The sequence below is a fragment of the Armigeres subalbatus genome, chromosome 2, assembly GCF_024139115.2.
Source record: "Armigeres subalbatus isolate Guangzhou_Male chromosome 2, GZ_Asu_2, whole genome shotgun sequence".
NCBI classification, from domain to species: domain Eukaryota; kingdom Metazoa; phylum Arthropoda; class Insecta; order Diptera; family Culicidae; genus Armigeres; species Armigeres subalbatus.
Window position 1 is genome coordinate 195,986,164 of NC_085140.1, and position 17,640 is coordinate 196,003,803.

At 42.9% G+C, this 17,640-nt stretch overlaps 2 protein-coding genes across 2 annotated transcripts in view; both read right to left on the reverse strand.

The window, feature by feature from the left end:
• Positions 1-7,179: 7,179 nt before the first annotated feature.
• Positions 7,180-13,431, reverse strand: LOC134211464 (uncharacterized). The gene has a single exon (XM_062688342.1). It carries the CDS (start codon positions 13,395-13,397, stop codon positions 11,079-11,081), a length of 2,319 nt encoding a protein of 772 aa, XP_062544326.1. The 5' UTR covers positions 13,398-13,431; the 3' UTR covers positions 7,180-11,078.
• A 255-nt stretch (positions 13,432-13,686) lies between these two features.
• Positions 13,687-17,640, reverse strand: part of LOC134211462 (glucose transporter type 1) — a 519,077-nt gene continuing 515,123 nt past the window's right edge. The window contains exon 19 of the mRNA XM_062688339.1: positions 13,687-13,933. Coding sequence (XP_062544323.1) covers positions 13,821-13,933 — 113 coding nt within the window. The 3' untranslated portion in view covers positions 13,687-13,820. The remainder of the gene's footprint in view (positions 13,934-17,640) is intronic.

Here is a 17,640-nt window from a genome sequence, read left to right on the forward strand (position 1 = left end):
AGCCGAGGCTTCATTTGCACGATGTCGAGGCTTATGTCCAATCACTATTCACTAAACGCGCATCTCTATAGAATAAAACTGGTCGATAGCCACCTATGTGGGTGTGGAGCCGGTTACGATGACATCGATCACGTAGTTTGGTATTTCCTTTACTAACTGTTAATAATAAGATGATATCGATTGTAAATATCATGAAGTCTCGGCTCCGTTAAGTGTTATACACGCCTGAGCCTATCAAATAAACACAATAGATAAAGCCTCCCAGTGCCCGACGGTGGTGTTGATTCGCCTAATAGACGTTTGAATTTTGTTTACGAAATCACATTAGTCGTTTTGAAAATTTATCCTTGACGTTATAGGCGGGTAGCCACTGAAATTTTCCCAATAACGATCAACGATAGCTTCGACGCGAGCGATCTTTTTGCTGGCGCGGCTGGGACCTATATCGACAACACCTCTATCTCAACGCAAATTTCTTGATGCACCATGGGACTCCATAGCAACTGTAACTTTTCACACTATTGTGCATTCTATGCTATGTTCAATGTTTGCAAATAAGGTAAATTCCCTGATATTCTGTTGAAAAATAGTCTTAAATCGCATACGCTATTCCCGTCCACTTTTGGTCGCAGTTTCAAGTCCTCACAAAGCTTAACAAGATTTCTTTATCAGGTCTGTGATATTAGTTTAGCTATTGATAGTGTCAATCGTTTTACCATTTGTTTCATTTATTCATCATTTTAAATTTTCAAATTAAGTAATAAATATCTTATACTTTCCCTTTTGGTTTGAATTGTTATATTTTTTTGCTTTTTCTGTTATTCCCTTTTTACTTAATAATCAATAATCGTAATCATAATAATAATAGTTGTTTTCTTATTTGACTACAATTTCTGTTCCTTTCTCCCCCTTATATTTACTTCCATCTACGCTCACACAACGTCCGCAAGTATCGCATCGCTATTACAGTACAAGAATTTCCCCTCTTCGTTAGGTGTGGTAATTAATGTTAGTTCTTTTTTTTTATTTATGCATTAACTGAATTCTTCCCATTCCCTCGTCACCCAACGTCTCGAACCATCGAATCTCGACTATGTACATTTAGAATTGTTGCCAACACTCGTCTTATGACTTGTCCATTTTCACTTATTCCTATTGTTCCTCCCCTCACATTCTCGGCAGCGCTTGCTTGGTTGAGTGTCGATTGTTTATACCCCGCCCAATGTATTGTTTTGCCCCCATTTGTTCGTCTCTTTTTTTTACACATCGTATTTGCTCTCGTCAGCCATTTTGGATATATTTTTTGCGTATGTCTGCGTGTATGTGGTTGTGTATGTTTATGTGAGATGCTAGTAATGTCCGATCAATGTAGAAATTTAAATGTTTTTTGCTTTTCGTTTTGGATCGTGAATTTTATAACTCGATTACTTTGCTATTTTCGATAAAATTACTGCTTGTCCTTTGCTATTATTTCTTTTGTATTTGCACGGAACAAATGAAGAGAGAAATAACTGGTCGACTCATCTAGTCGCCCTGGCTTGAGTGCGCGGGACTGAGTTTCGTTTGTTCTGTGTTTTCTTTCAACTAATAAGTTTGAGATATTCATAAATCGTTTTTTTTACAATAATTATCGTCTGAGTAGTTTTATTATGTTTGGTTTGCATATTACTCTCATTCTTGATTTTTTTTTGTTTTGTTGATTACTGACACTCGTATTGTTCGAACTCGTTTGAGACTCTCGCCTCTCGGACACGGAGGCAGAGATTTCTCAATTTTTACTAACACAATAAAAATAGACTGTTTTCTCTTATTAATGTTTCGATTTTATCGAGTAATTAACTAAAATCAGTGCGCCAATTTATCCAGAGACCGCAACTTTACTTGAAACAGATGACTTTTTGGAGATGATGTCTCAGTCATAACAAATGTGATGAGTATCTGTAAAACTCGTCGGACCGTCAATAACAGCAATACTAAAACTAGAGACCGGTTGACTAAGAAACTGCTGTAATGGCAACACGGCTAACATAGTACATAGCTACACTTCTAGCATCCTGCCTAAAATGATAGCAACAATAATAGTACTGCATACCTTGGTTCAATTCATAGTTTTTTAAATTTTCAATCAAATTCAGTACAAGTCTCATGACTACATTTTTTTATGTGGAGTTCGTGGAGTAATTAGAGATTGCATTCACCGTCAACTGATCGATTGTAATTAAATTGCCATCTCCAACGATCGCTAGTTTTAGTATTTCTAGCCATGACAATTTGGACTAACGTCAGTGCGATGACGCCTGTTTGTTTGGGTTCATTTCCTGGCAGTGGTGAGCAGATATATGGCGACGTCACCCATTATCGTGGTATATTCGAAGTATAGACACGTTTGTGGAAATTTTCGAAAGAGTGGACTCTGGATATGTGTGAGATCGTGTAAGGTTAATATAAACAAAGATCTAATAATCGCTTTTATTGATCGTAGTTTCCGATCGGTTATGAAATTCAAATATGGAGAGCATATGATGTATTTTTTTCGTGTGGTTCAGCGGTAATAAGTCAACAATTTTGCTTTGATCAGTGTAGATGTGTGTTCGTGTGTGGTTTACTTGCTGGCGTTATTTTGAAATGGTTGCAAATTATATTTGATATAATTTACTGGGTTTTGTTCCACTAAATTTATTTTAAATCTATACGTTTTGTATTTTGTTTTAAAAACCATTTTGGCAGTGCATCAAAATTACAATATTATTTATAAGGGTTTTGTTGGTATTTCATGCATAGTCGCTATATTGTTTCGTTCCAGTTTCTCTCATAAAGTGTTTGTCTATTGATAGTAAATATAGGTGAAAAAAGAATTGAAATGTTTGGGAATGTACTGGAGCAATTCAAACTGAATTGATCACTTCTCTTGCATGCAGATAGACCCGTTTGCGCTTTGTAAGACCCTTAACGAGAATTTAATTTGTATTCAGTCAAATTAGAAAAGAACTAGAAAAGTGATGCGAGTTTGTTGGGGTGGTCACGAAGGGGAGCATGACATGCAAAGATTTGAAATAAGCTTTTGATCGTTACAAAACCGTTTCTTTGCATCCTGTTTCGATGCCAGCAACCCTCGAAAATTCCAAAACAATACCCTCAAAGTGAGTCCCAATCAAACATGGGCAAACCCAAAGCAGATGGAAATACCACGAAATAATCAAAAACGTTCATTTTTTAGGTTTCCCATCAGGATGAACGAGCTACAAGGTCAAGGAAGTTTTGGCTATTCGATCAATCGATTGTACTGTTCTAAAAATAAAGATTTTCAACTATTCATTATTGAAAATTGGCAAACAGTTTAGAAATAGTAAAACAACCAATCCAGACGAGAGGCTTCAGCGGCGATGCGACAGATGAGTCGTGTTAATCCCTTTTTCACGATTGGAAAACATAGTCTATCAACTAAGAGCTACTACAGGTATACCTCGATTATATGGACCCTCGATTATATGGACATTTTTTTCAGCTAAATTTTTTTTCGTGTTTTGGGGGTTTGAAAAGCTGTTGAATATTCCTCGTCATATTTTACATTGATTCAATATTTATTAAGGTACACTGGGGCAAATTAGGGCCAGTATGGCATGTTTTCGAAGCTATATTTGAAAGCGCATACTAAATCATATGGTCCGCTGCTAAGATTGATTCACCATTTTTAAATTGCAACTTTCATTGTACTGTACTCGGCTTCTTGATTCAGTTGACCTCCGAGCAGTTTGCTTAATGCTAATAAAGAGACACAAATTATGATGACAAATACCATCCATTTCGTTTGGCTACGTGCTTCTACGTCACCTTTGCTTATTTTTTCTGATCTTCGACATATTTTTATTAAATCTTAAACGCTGAGAGGTTCGACCTTTGCAGCCAAAGAATGATTTGATGGTGACATTTCGTAGATATTTTTGAAAAAGCCATTTTAATTAATTTTCCATAAAGTCACAACGAAAATATTATTTTTGGTAAATTATTTGAAATTTATCATTTTTGATAATTTTTTTGAATTTTACCCGAGTTATTTTATAAGTATTTGATGATTTTTTTCATTCAACGAAAGTTTTGAAATAATTCGACATACATTATCGTTTTGACTCAAATCCCGAACATGACTCATATTCCGAAAACTCGTATTTTTTGACGAAGTTTTTGAAGAAGAAGAAAACCATCTTCACCACGCTCGCAGCTACATTAAAGGTCAGTAGTGTGTCGAAAGTTTCTAGTTGAGAAACATGAAGGCCTTTTTTTCGAAAAGCTCAGTAGCTTCGTTGCAAGATTCTTGGATCCTTTCAGGAGACTTTTTCCGAAGCAACTCGGAAGCCTCCTTTTAGGAAGTTTGAAAGTTTCCAGTCAATAAGCTCGGAAACCTTCTGCTCGGAAGCCTCGTTTCAAGAGGCTCGAAAATCTCCTTTCTAGACGCTTAAAATGCACAGTTCAGGATGCTCAGATACCTCGTTTCAAAAATTCTTCGGAATAAATACTTCAAGGGGCTTGGAAGTCTTTTTTTAAGAGGCTCGGAAGCCTTCTTTCAAAAAAGCTCGGAAACCCCCTTTCAAGAGATTTGGAAGCCCTTTTTTCAAGATGCTCGGCAGCCTCATTTAATAAGGTTCCGAAGTCTCCTCTTCTTTTCAAGAGGTTCGGAATTTTTCAAAAGGCTTGGAAACCTTCCTTCAAGATGCTGAGAAGCGTTCCTTCAAGGTACTTAAAAGCCTCCTTTTAAAATGCTCGGAAGCCTCCTTTCAAGAGGCTCGGAAGCCTCCTTTCAAGAGGCTCCAGAGCCTCCTTTCAAGAGGCCTCAGCCTCCTTCAAGAGGCTCAGGCCTCCTTTCAAGAGGCTCGGAAGCCTCCTTTCAAGAGGCTCAGGCCTCCTTTCAAGAGGCTCAGAAGCCTCCTTTTAAGAGGCTCAGGAAGCCTCCTTTCAAGAGGCTCGAAGCCTCCTTTCAAGAGGCCTCCAGCCTCCTTCAAGAGGCTCAGAAGCCTCCTTTCAAGAGGCTCGGAAGCCTCCTTTCAAGAGGCCTCAGAAGCCTCCTTCAAGAGGCTCAGGCCTCCTTTCAAGAGGCTCAGAAGCCTCCTTTCAAGAGGCCTCAGAAGCCTCCCCTTTCAAGAGGCCTCAGAAGCCTCCTTTCAAGAGGCTCAGGAAGCCTCCTTTCAAGAGGCTCAGAGCCTCCCTTTCAAGAGGCCTCAGAAGCCTCCTTTCAAGAGGCCTCAGGCCTCCTTTCAAGAGGCCTCAGAAGCCTCCTTCAAGAGGCTCAGGCCTCCCCTTTCAAGAGGCCTGGAAGCCTCCTTTCAAGAGGCCTGGAAGCCTCCTTTCAAGAGGCCTGGAAGCCTCCTTTCAAGAGGCCTGGAAGCCTCCTTTCAAGAGGCTCAGGCCTCCTTTCAAGAGGCTCGAAACCTCCTTTCAAGAGGCCTGGAAACGTCCTTCAAGAGGCTCCGGAAACCTCCTTCAAGAGGCTCAGCCCTCCTTTCAAGAGGCTCAGAAGCCTCCTTCAAGAGGCCTGGAACCCTCCTTTCAAGAGGCCTGGAAGCCGCCTTTCAAGAGGGCTCAGAAGCCTCCTTTCAAGAGGCTCAGGCCTCCTTTCAAGAGGCTCAGAGCCTCCTTTCAAGAGGCTCCGGAAGCCTCCTTTCAAGAGAGGCTCAGAAGCCTCCTTTCAAGAGGCCTGGAAGCCTCCTTCAAGAGGCTCAAGCCTCCTTTCAAGAGGCTCAGAGCCTCCTTTCAAGAGGCCTGAAGCCTCCTTTCAAGAGGCTCAAGCCTCCTTTCAAGAGGCTCCAGCCTCCTTTCAAGAGACTCAGGAAGCCTCCTTTCAAGAGGCTCAGAGCCTCCTTTCACAGGCCTGGAAGCCTCCTTGCAAGAGGCTCCGGAAGCCTCCTTAAAGAGGCTCGGAAGCCTCCTTTCAAGAGGCTCAGGCCTCTTCAAGAGGCTCAGGAAGCCTTCTTTCAAGAGGCCTCAGCCTTCTTTCAAGAGGCTCAGAGCCTTCTTTCAAGAGGCTCAGGAAGCCTTCTTTCAAGAGGCCTGGAAGCCTCCTTCAAGAGGCTCAGAGCCTCCTTCAAGAGGCCTCAGAAGCCTCCTTCAAGAGGCTCAAGCCTCCTTCAAGAGGCCTGGAAGCCTCCTTCAAGAGGCTCAGAAGCCTCCTTTCAAGAGGCTCAGAAGCCTCCTTCAAGAGGCTCAGAAGCCTCCTTCAAGAGGCCTCAAGCCTCCTTTCAAGAGGCTCAGGCCTCCTTTCAAGAGGCCTCAGAGCCTCCTTTCAAGAGGCTCAGGCCTCCTTCAAGAGGCTCAGGAAGCCTCCTTTCAAGAGGCTCAGAGCCTCCTTTCAAGAGGCTCAGAAGCCTCCTTTCAAGAGGCTCAGAGCCTCCTTTCAAGAGGCTCAGAGCCTCCTTTCAAGAGGCTCAGGAAGCCTCCTTTCAAGAGGCCTGGAAGCCTCCTTCAAGAGGCCTCGAAGCCTCCTTTCAAGAGGCTCAGGCCTCCTTTCAAGAGGCTCAGAAGCCTCCTTCAAGAGGCTCGAAGCCTCCTTTCAAGAGGCTCAGCCTCCTTCAAGAGGCCTGGAAGCCTCCCTTTCAAGAGGCTCTGGAAGCCTCCTTTCAAGAGGCTCAGAAGCCTCCTTCAAGAGGCTCAGGCCTCCTTTCAAGAGGCCTGGAAGCCTCCTTTCAAGAGGCTCAGAGCCTCCTTTCAAGAGGCTCGGAAGCCTCCTTTCAAGAGGCTCAGGCCTCCTTTCAAGAGGCCTCAGAGCCTCCTTTCAAGAGGCCTGGAAGCCTCCCTTTCAAGAGGCTCGGAAGCCTCCTTTCAAGAGGCTCAGGCCTCCTTTCAAGAGGCCTCAGAGCCTCCTTTCAAGAGGCTCAGCCTCCTTTCAAGAGGCTCGGAAGCCTCCTTTCAAGAGGCTCAGAGCCTCCTTTCAAGAGGCTCAGAGCCTCCTTTCAAGAGGCTCAGCCTCCTTTCAAGAGGCTCAAGCCTCTCCTTTCAAGAGGCTCAGAAGCCTCCTTTCAAGAGCTCAGAAGCCTCCTTTCAAGAGGCTCAGAAGCCTCCTTTCAAGAGGCTCAGGCCTCCTTTCAAGAGGCTTGGAAGCCTCCTTTCAAGAGGCTCGGAAGCCTCCTTTCAAGAGGCCTGGAAGCCTCCTTCAAGAGGCTCAAGCCTCCTTTCAAGAGGCTCAAGCCTCCTTTCAAGAGGCTCAGAAGCCTCCTTTCAAGAGGCTCGGAAGCCTCCTTTCAAGAGGCTCGGAAGCCTCCTTTCAAGAGGCTCGGAAGCCTCCTTTCAAGAGGCTCGGAAGCCTCCTTTCAAGAGGCTCGGAAGCCTCCTTTCAAGAGGCTCTATATCTGTATCTTCATGCATCATAACTATCATTTCGATCAATTTCGAATTTCTTCAATAAGTTTGTATTTTTTGGTTTCAGTTCATAAAATTGTCTAAATACAATCCCATTTAAACCGAATGAAATTATTTCCCCTTTTTTTTATGTTTCGGAATAGTAAAACATTTGGTATAGGTACTTGACGAGTGTGGACGAAAAACTGTATTTGGAAGACTTTACTTTTATTACCCAAGCAGAATATAATTGAACAAACGCATTTTATTGAGTGCATGATGTTTTATCAGATATTCCAGTTCAAATCGTTAGTAGACTGTAAACAAGGTGACGAAGAAAAAAAATGTCCTGAGTTTGGGAAAAAAATATTTAAACGCCTTTCGTGAGTTAGTTATCGATAAATTATTTAGAGTGAAAGATATTCTTCCAATTTAGTACGTGGTGGAAAACAAAGATGAAAAAGTGTAGTGAAACTGAATGAAATACATCGATCTTCATGACGATGCTATTCTGACTATTCTGGCGATTACCAGCAGTGGAAGCTGTTGGATTTTCATACAAATTGGTGGTTTCTACTTTACATATGAGTGGGACAGCAATCCATCTGTAGGGTAAAACGTCCTATCATGGATAGGCACCGCGTCAAAAAAAATTGATTTAAAAAATGTACCGAATTTCTATTTTTTTTTTTCATTTTTTTTAAAGGTTAGCGATACCACAACAATAGTACCTTTAGCACTACCGCCCAATGACGGAGTGCCAGAATCAAAATAATGTTAAATTCAACCTCGCCATATCAACTGTCATACAAACCTGAAACGACTTGTGCACGGTAAGCCTCTATTAAAACCAACCCAAACCATTGGATGACACTCAAATTATAAATCATAATCGACTGAGCGTGGCGGAGCAAAATTATTTTTTGAACCACCCTACTTATTAGTTTGCTGCTGCCGTTGCCGGTGCACCGCGGTGTTTACATTCGCTTCGCGATCAGTTTTTAATCGTTTTTTTCGGGCAAAAATAGCAGTTTATATTTAGTTTTCGGTTTAAACAAATGACAGATTTCGAAAAGTGATGTTTAATTTGCATTCCATCAACATTTCGGGCTGCTCATGTTCGGAGAAGTGAGTAAAAACTTGATTTTTTCCGTGCTCTTTGAGAAGAAATGAAGTGCAGTGATAAACCCACCAAATCGCGAACGGCTATTAAATTGGCACGAAACTGCTGATTTATGATAATATTCGAGCCGAAATACATAGGACTCTTTGGATAAACATGTCCATTATCACGGGAAGTGAATAAATATGCTGTGAACAGGTTAGTAATTTCAATATTAGACTTTTGTTCGATGCTGTTCAATGCATCCGAATGTTGGTGGGAGAGGAGTGCGGGAGGTGTGGGGTTGACCCGTGGAAGGTCCGGTGCCATATTGACTGCCATCGTGGTACTCTACCAACTATGTCCTTAACGAAAAGTGTTGATTTTTCATTATTTTGAATGTTATTTTGTCAAAGAAAAGGTGCTCTAGTGCGAAGATTATGGAACTTGTTGGATAGTTCAATTCAGTTTTAGAAACATTAAAATACATCAAAGATATTTTTTAATTTTAAATGCTTTTTGTATCAAATTTCATGAAACTCTCGTTGTTTTTTTAAAATTATTTTTATTGTTGCTTCAGATGCACAATTGTTAATCAAAAACCATCGATGTAATCATGGTTTGCATGAATTGATGGCATTGCCCAGAAAAGAACATTTTCAGTCCGAAACATCTCTTTGACGTTTAGCGGTCCAAGCGAACAACACGAAACTTCTGGCTTGGCAATTCCGTGCCTTCATTTGTGCCATCGGATGCCTAAAAAAAGACATGGTAGGACTTCCAATAACTAAGTATCAGCTGGAGCTCATAAGGACTTCCCAGGATGCCGAAGTAAATTTTGCGGATGCTACATCTGAGCTTAAACGTTTTTGATATTTGATATGAAATATACAACCCTGATGCAATAGATCATTATGTTCTGTGTTATCAATCCAGTTTGAATTTGCTCCGAAATAAAAATAAATGATTTTAGTTTAAAATGTTTTGCACACGTCAAATTAACGTTTATGGTTGAAAATAGGCAGAATAGAAACGTTAGCGGCTGCATTTAGAATATATACCGTCATCAATTTCTACGAGTATTCCCCTTTCAGTTTTCAAGTTTTGTATAAAATAACAATTCCGTTTCATCAATAAGTGTGTTATGTATAATTTATCAAACCTAAACGACTCCGATAACAATGTTCGATCATTTACAGTTTCTGCATTCCTACACTTAGGCTAATATCACAACCGAACTAAAATTGTTGAATGTTATACTTTTTATTTGACTCTTGGAACCGAATATATTTCTATGAAATAAGTCATAAACAAAGCTCAATAATGTCCTTTCCTTCTTTTATTGAAACGTAATATCATTTAATGCATATTTCAATTTTTTTACATAGGTTTCATCTGTTACCCATTTAAATTCCTTCTGTCTCTTACTAACTGCTGGCAAGGAGATTGGCTTCTACTTCCAAGACCTTCACGACTGTATTTCAGTATTATTCGTATTTCGTCGTCTACGATTTCTTCCAGCAGTTTATTTTTTTCTGGTTGATTTATTTAAAAAAAGAACTATTCAACAAGATTAGAGTAGTCTCTCCGTAGTAGAGGATTTAAAAACTGTCTGATCTTTGCATTCGTTATTTTGCAATTTGTTATTTTTTTTTCTATACAAGGTTTCCGTTAAAAATTAATGATTCAATTATTTTTATTGGTTTTGAGATATCTAGTTACTATTGGATGTTCTGCTACTTAACCGTTTTATCACTTTTTACAATTTTGTTTTAGTATTTTAACGCTTATGTGTATCTTAACTATATTCATATTGAGAGAGAGCAAGAGAGCCGGTTCGAACCCGACGTGTCAAACTCTTGCTCACCACCTAAGTATTTAATTAATTTGTGCAAAGACAAAGCTACTTAGTTTATTTTTTTTGTATTTTTGTAAAATAAAATATCAAAAAGTGTACAAAAAACTTAATTTCGATTATTTACCATTCTTACGTGTTTTATTTTGCTTATGTATTAGTTTTATGTATAGTGTATTGACTACTTAGTATAATATCTTGTCATTTGACGAACTGGCCTTCAACTGCCGATCTCTAATCGCTATCGGTAGATTAGTTCGCTTAGCGGGTTAACCTATGGAGTTGGGCTGCCGTTCCGCAGAATGTCTGGAAACGGTCGGCCAAACGTTATTTTCGAAATTCCTAACCACGGTAACATTCGGTTATTTGATTAGACTAACTTCTATTTCCTACTGCTCATGTTTCTTACTTTTAGGCTTAGGTATACTACAAATAGCAAATGTTACTCTAACTTCAACTACTTTTTCTTTAATTCATGTAGGCTTTGCTCAAAGTTACCGCTTTGTTTTGCTTCGGGTTGTTTTGAGTGTGTTTGCTTGTGAGTGATTTGATAGTCTTTCATACAAACCCGAAGTATCAACAAATAAACGAGCTTGCATCACTTGATCACCCCGGATTGGAGGCGATTCACTTTTGACGAATGGTTAACGAAAAACCTATAAGTAGTACACATTTATAACTATTCAACTAAAACAACGTTCACACTAATCAACGCAAACACTCTCACGACCATCCATTCCTCTCACCATTGACTAACCACTCTCTCGCGCTGCATTCCTCCCCCCTAGATAGCGTCTACTTTCGCCGATGAAAACGGTTGTTGGTTTGTTGTTCCTTCTGGCGGATGTAGTCGGCGCACTTGCGGGCCCTGGTCCGAACGACCCGTACCAGGCCGTGGATGCGCAGCGAGTGGCTCACGTTTCGGCGCCAGCGGGCCGACCCCGTGCGGGCACCACGCCGACCACTTCCGGACCCGGTCAGACTAGCACTGCTGCTGGTTGTGGCATCGTTGAAGACTCCCGTTCCACCGGTGCTCTCCTCGTTGGTCGCATTGCCACTGTAGTACAGGGGACATCCGTACAGCTCTTGGCACTGGGCACAGGGCTGCGGCTGTTGACCGTTGGACTGGTCATCGGATTGCGCCGGTGACGGTGAATGATGCGGGCATTGCTCCTGCTCCCGTACGAGATTGGAATATGCGTGGAAGTACAGACGGTTCTGAGCCGTCAGGTTGATGTGGTACGACTTGTTGTAGAATTGCGAAGCAGCTGCTGCCGTTGCCGACGAAGCGCTTATACTGAATGGCGCCTGCTGGAGGTTGAGTGAAACTGAGCTTCCCAGTCGCTGTCGATTGTCAACGTTGACATCCAAAGTGTTGTTGTTGTTGATGCTGGTAGTCGACCGAGTGGTGTTCAAACGGGACCTGGACGTCGATGTGTTCAACAGTTTGTCTTCGCTGGTGTTTTGATTGATGTTGCGATAGGTTTGATTGTAGCTGCCCAGAAAAATTGACGACGATGACGTGGACGAAGGTGACGAAAGATTCTGGCTGAGATTTACAGAATTCCGCGTGAGATTTGTTTGCTTTTCGAAGCGTTTGAGATCCGGGGATATGATGGAGTATACGTTCGGTGGTGTACCGCTTGTCGACAGCGTTGACGTGAAGATGTTTCTTTGCTTTAGCTCCAGTTTGTTCCCTGCGGAGACAGACAGCGCCACCGAGTTGTTCAAGCGTTCTTCACTCTTACTCATGCTACTTTTCCGACTACTCTTTGGCGTATCGCTGGTTTTGATTAGGTAATCACAATTATCTACTGTGCAGATATCGTAGTTACTGTGGTCTAAAAAATGATTTGTGCAACAATTTTCTACAATCTCGCTCTCGTGGTGGAAAATGATCGCGTTCGCTTCGTCGTCGTTCTCTGCTCGCCAGATCGAAACGGTCTTGAAGTCTGATGATGCCGATGGTGATGATTTCTTGAGCAATTCCTCAATCTTACAACTGGATGAACTACTTTGAATGGCAGCCGGTATTGGTGGCAACGGTTGTTCCTGGATACAGTTCGGGCTGTAGTCATTGTCGCTACTGTCATCTCGCCGTCTTTCGCTGGCCGTCTCGCTCACGTCCGCTCCACCAGATTCGGTTCCACTTCTGCCGCGACCGCTACTGCCGGCATCTACCAGGCTTGAAATCGAACTGATTCTGGATTTGTTGGATTTGCTTTCGTCCAACCCGGCGAGGAAATTCCACCTGATTCTTGACGGAGAGTGGAATACCTCCGGAATGCTTACGTCAATATCGTCGAACTCGTAATCGTTGGCCGCAATTTCGGACAGTTGGCCAATATTTTCAATCGTTATTTTGGACGGTGTAAGGATCATCTGACTGCCCGAATTGCCGTTTTTTGCCCCTCGTTCGTTGACTTGTTGCAACTGTCTTTGCGTGGTGGATGTGGTGGTGCTGGTGGTTGTCGATCCACCTGGCTGATCGCTGGATGTGCTCTCGATGATCGACAGGATGGATCCGGTGATGCTGGCCTCCTGTTGACTGTCGTTATAGTCACTGCCATCGCCAGGTTGCAGTGGTGGCAATGGAAGTGGCTGCAGTCTAGACTTATGTCCTATTATGTGGCGTTTCTCTTCCTCCTTTTGTTTCATCTCCAACGCGGTCTGAATCTGCGTTTGCGCCTGTATCTGTCGAATGTTCTCTCCGCTTATTGAACAGTATGAGTTTTCGCTTTCGTCGGCAGTAGTGTAGTAGCTGCACTGGAATCGTGCTGGGTTAATGTTGAAGTTTGAAATTGTGGCGTTTGAGCCACTATCTTGCAGGAATGATGGTGATTCGTGACCTCCTCGACCCCGATAAGTCTGTTGCGAATGATGGGAATGGTGAGAGCAACAGCTGACACCACTGAGTGGCGTGGCCCGCTTGGAACGACTTCCGCCACTTCGAGGCGTGCTTCGATTGCTCCGGTGGCTGACACGTGACGTGGAGCTTACGTTCGACGGTCTTCGAGACACGCTTCGGTTCACGACGAAAAATTGCTGAATCTCTTCGTCGTCGTCCGTAGTGGTCAGATTACCGCGCGAACAGTGGCAGTTCTCGACGTACATTGTCGAAGCACTTCCCCGATGACGTTCGTCTTCGGTGCAGGTTGCCGTGGTACCAGCGGCTTCCTCTTCTGGTGTTTCCTCATCATCGGTTCTCGTTTGCCTTGCGTGGCAGCTGGTGCTGCTGGCGCTACTCGTTTGACGACGGTGACGGTGATGGTGATGGTGATGGCTGTGACCGGAACTGCTGGCAGTTTCGCTGCGCAGACTCGTCCGACTTCTGCTCAAGCTGTCGCACTTCCGGGTCGTGCCCGGTGTCGTGTTGCGGCTGCTGCCGCTGCATGGTGCATGATGTTGGTGCCTCGATGAGATCGATGATGATCTACCGTCGCGGATGGGTGCTTCCTCCTCGTCGTCGTCGTCATGCTCGATGCTGACGTACTGCGAGTTGGCAAACGAGTTAGGGGTCAAGGCGGTGCTCTTCAGTCAAGGCCCTGTGTTCTGGCAGACAGGTACTTGCTGATGATGGTGATGAGGCGCACAGGTAGCAGTTCGCATTTGAGTATTTCTTGCGTTTTCGGAACAACGCTCGGATGCAGCTGCATTTCCGTAGGAGGGAGGATAGAGAAAAAGAATTTCTGTTAGAGGCCATGCGTATTGTACGGTGCGAAGAAATACTGTTCTAAAATGGTTTTCTGAGCCCGCGTTGTTTCATTGTATCGAAAAAATCGAACATATTCAACTGCACATGCTTTTATGAGATATTTTGAAAACGGCTACGAAAAAGGTTAAAATATTTCATGCTTAGAAAAAAATGTAAGAGTTTTCGAGCATAAACTCAATCTACAGATGTTGTACGGAACAATAAACGACAGCCATGAAATAGAACTAGTATTTTATATGTAAAACGATGTTTATCCTAAAGTGTTGATGTGTACTTGTATGGTGTATTGAATATCTGTTTCAATAAAATATTTGATAATAATGCTGTTTTATTCGTGTCATTCAATGTCCAATTCAATAGTGAAATCTTACCAGTTTATGACAAACCTTCTTAATGTTGGTAGTTCAAGTAACGTTTATCTCTGATTACTGTTGGGAGTGTACGGTGTTTAGATCAGTGGTTCTCAATCAATTCCTGGAGATCAGGAGTAATTGTGGCTAAATCGGCTAAATCGTTTTAAAGCAACTCTCCAAATTGAAATATTTTTCAGCGCATGTTTTGGCCCCGTGGCTTTCAAGTATAGGCGGATTTTTTTTTTATTTTCGTGAAGAAACAGGAACCTGCTTATTTGAAAACACATTCTATCAAAATTTGATTGAACCCTTGTAGCCATATTACATTTGTTTACATTCGCTGGAATTTTTGGGCTGGAAATTGTCTCGACTTCCCTGGACATAAAAGTATCATCGTGATGTAAGCCTTAGAAACCACGCAGTTAGTAACAGTGGAAATATTGAATGAACACTAAACTGCAAGGCGGCAATGTCGAAGTGGGGGATGCAATGCTAATGAGAAGAGAAGAAGGAGAAGATAGAAGGAGCGCTGTTAGTGGTTAGTCAGCTAGTCGCAAAGAAGTTTGTTATCAAGTTCAACAAGAGGACGTGAGAAATAAAATGTCAATCCGGTGAAATTCTAGTTGTCGGAGAAAAAGTGGGCAGCCTATACCAGCCTCGATTGGCCCAAGGTGCACGAAAAGTCAGCAACTGTCACTAAAACTGTCAGCATCTGTGACATAGAAGCGTCGGTCATCGCAACCTTGATCTTCTACGTATCATGAAAACGGACAAGTGGGTAAATGGATTGAAATGTTATGAACTAGGGGAACTGTTCCTATCTCCATCTCACTGTACATATATCCATCTCATCGCTAAACAAAGAAATACGGCACCAAATTCGTTGCTTCTTTTTGTCAACATGCGTGCTCACTGCTGAAAAAAAATCACAAAAATAATAAACAAATCAAATTCCTTTCCATTGCTTTGTTTTTGATGGGATGGAAATAGGAGCTCTGAGATGAAGTGGCGAACCGTTCCCCTACTTAGGAGCAATAGAGCTACTTGCGAATGTTGTTTGAAAAGCAAGTTTGCCAAGAAATTCTTTCCGGCGAAACTCGGAAGGAGTACCTCACGCATCCTGGAGTTAATCCATACTGACTTATGCGGTCCCATGGGAACAACGATGCCATCCGGAAATCGTTTCATAATAACTATAGTCGTTATGCGATGGTGTTCTTACTTCGCATAAAGAGCTCAGCTGCCTCCAAGATAAAGGAGTATGTTCGTATAGATAAAAACATATTAGGTAGGAAGCATCTTGTGATTGAGTCAAACGGAAACGGTGAATTTGTAAACCGCGAATGGCAAGCATTGTACGAAAGCAAAGGAATAAAAGCTCAGTTCACGACCCCTTACTTATCCCAAAATGGGGTGGCCGAGCGGAAAAATAGGTCGCTGCAGGCAATGGCTATTTGCTTGCTGGCGTATACGAACATGTTGAAGGTCTAGTGGGATGAAGCAGTAATGACAACCGCGTACCTGCAGAACCGATTGCCATTATGAGTCAACCTGCCATCCACGAGAACACCTTATGAAAATTGAACGAGGCGTCCTTAACCCCGAATCCCAAGGTGTAAGGCGACCCGTACCGAGAGGATGATTGGCCTGAGGGCGAAACAATTAGCCAGGCAGTTAACGGAGCCTGTGGAGGTTCCACAGAGCGTGGGCTGCATCGGCGGCAAGTGGGTAGCAGCGGGTGGTACCCGCACACCTCAAGTGGTACACATGTGGTGCAAGCGAAGGAATGGCAGGTACCTCTGCGGCACTTCAGAAATAGGGGACCCAAAAGTCTTGCTATGTCTGGCAAGACATAGAGTGTCATAGGGTTGATGCATCTGCGGCACCTCAGAAATAGGAGACATATAAGGCAAGTGGTGTCGCTCTGTTGCAGGGCCGGGTGACCACCACACTGATCAAGGACTTTCTGGGCTACGAACTATCAACAGGGGTACCTCGTGCTAGGTACCTATCCGTCCATTTGTTGGCAGTATCAAAGTCCGGGTGTTCCACGCCCAAATGATGCAAAGGAGGTGCACGAGTGGAAACATATGGGAGATGGGGGTATTGCAAGTAATACCCCCACGGAGCGAGTGACTGAATGTCAGGAGCTGAGGTAGGAGTGGCATAGGAGTCACTGCCCTAGGGTCACCTCCGGTGTGGTATACAAGTGATGCCACCTTGTTGCAGGACGGGGTGATCACCACACTGAACAAGGACTACCCTGTTCAGTGAGGGGCAGCATGAGGTACCTCCTGCAGGGTACCCGTGTATTCTCTTGCTGTCTTTTGAGCAGCATTGGCAGGAGAGTGTGGTGCCAGTGTGTTTTTGTGCACAGGTGGTGCATGGGGAGTATCAGGAGAGTTGAGGCGTGTAAGTTATGTACGGGGCGCAATGCCCAATAGTCATCCTCCAAAGTATTGCCTTATGGCGGGCCGGGGGAAAGCTGGAAAGGAAGGAGTTGATTTTGGTGGGTCGGGAAAGGTGATCCCATCCCCACACTACCTGTGTACGCTTCCCCAGGTGTCTGTGTCTGCAGAATTCCTTCATCTTCGTTAAAAAAAGTATGTGAAACGGACTAAGCAGGACCAAAAGGCGATTACATTACGTTTCGTTGAATACAGCGTGGACCATAAAGGAAACCGTTTTCTCGATCAGTCTACAAGCCGAGGCTCCGAGATGGCTCGGAACTGCAGCAAGTGTGAATTCGGGACAGCAGATGCAGCGAGAGCAGCTAACAGAAGGACAAATGAGAAAATTTGATTTCTGCTGTTTTATTTAAAAAATCTTCCTTTTTCTTCCCTTTTTTATGTTTGCCATATTTTTTGATAGCATAAAACATTGAAGGAAAGCGATACCACACTTTTAAATGTCAAAAAACATATATGAATATATGAATGATCCACAGCAGACCTAAAGAGATACATTATTTAGTTTCTATATTATGGTAATGTGAAAGTGTAAGATAGCAAGGATCATTCTTTGACCCTGGGTGGCTAGTTCTTCCTCCGTACGATACAAAACGTTCAGATAAGTAACAACTTTCGTTTTCTGTAGCAACCTAAGAGCATGATCAGTATCGTGAAGTGACTAACGAAATATACATCACATTTAGAGAAGTAGTCACTTCTAAAAATAATGCCTAGGGGAACTACATTGATCCTTAAACTTAAATTTCTGTGGAAAATTCTGTATTATCAGGACCGAGAAAAAGTCATCTAAAAAGGTTGTCTTCAAAATCAGTCACTTG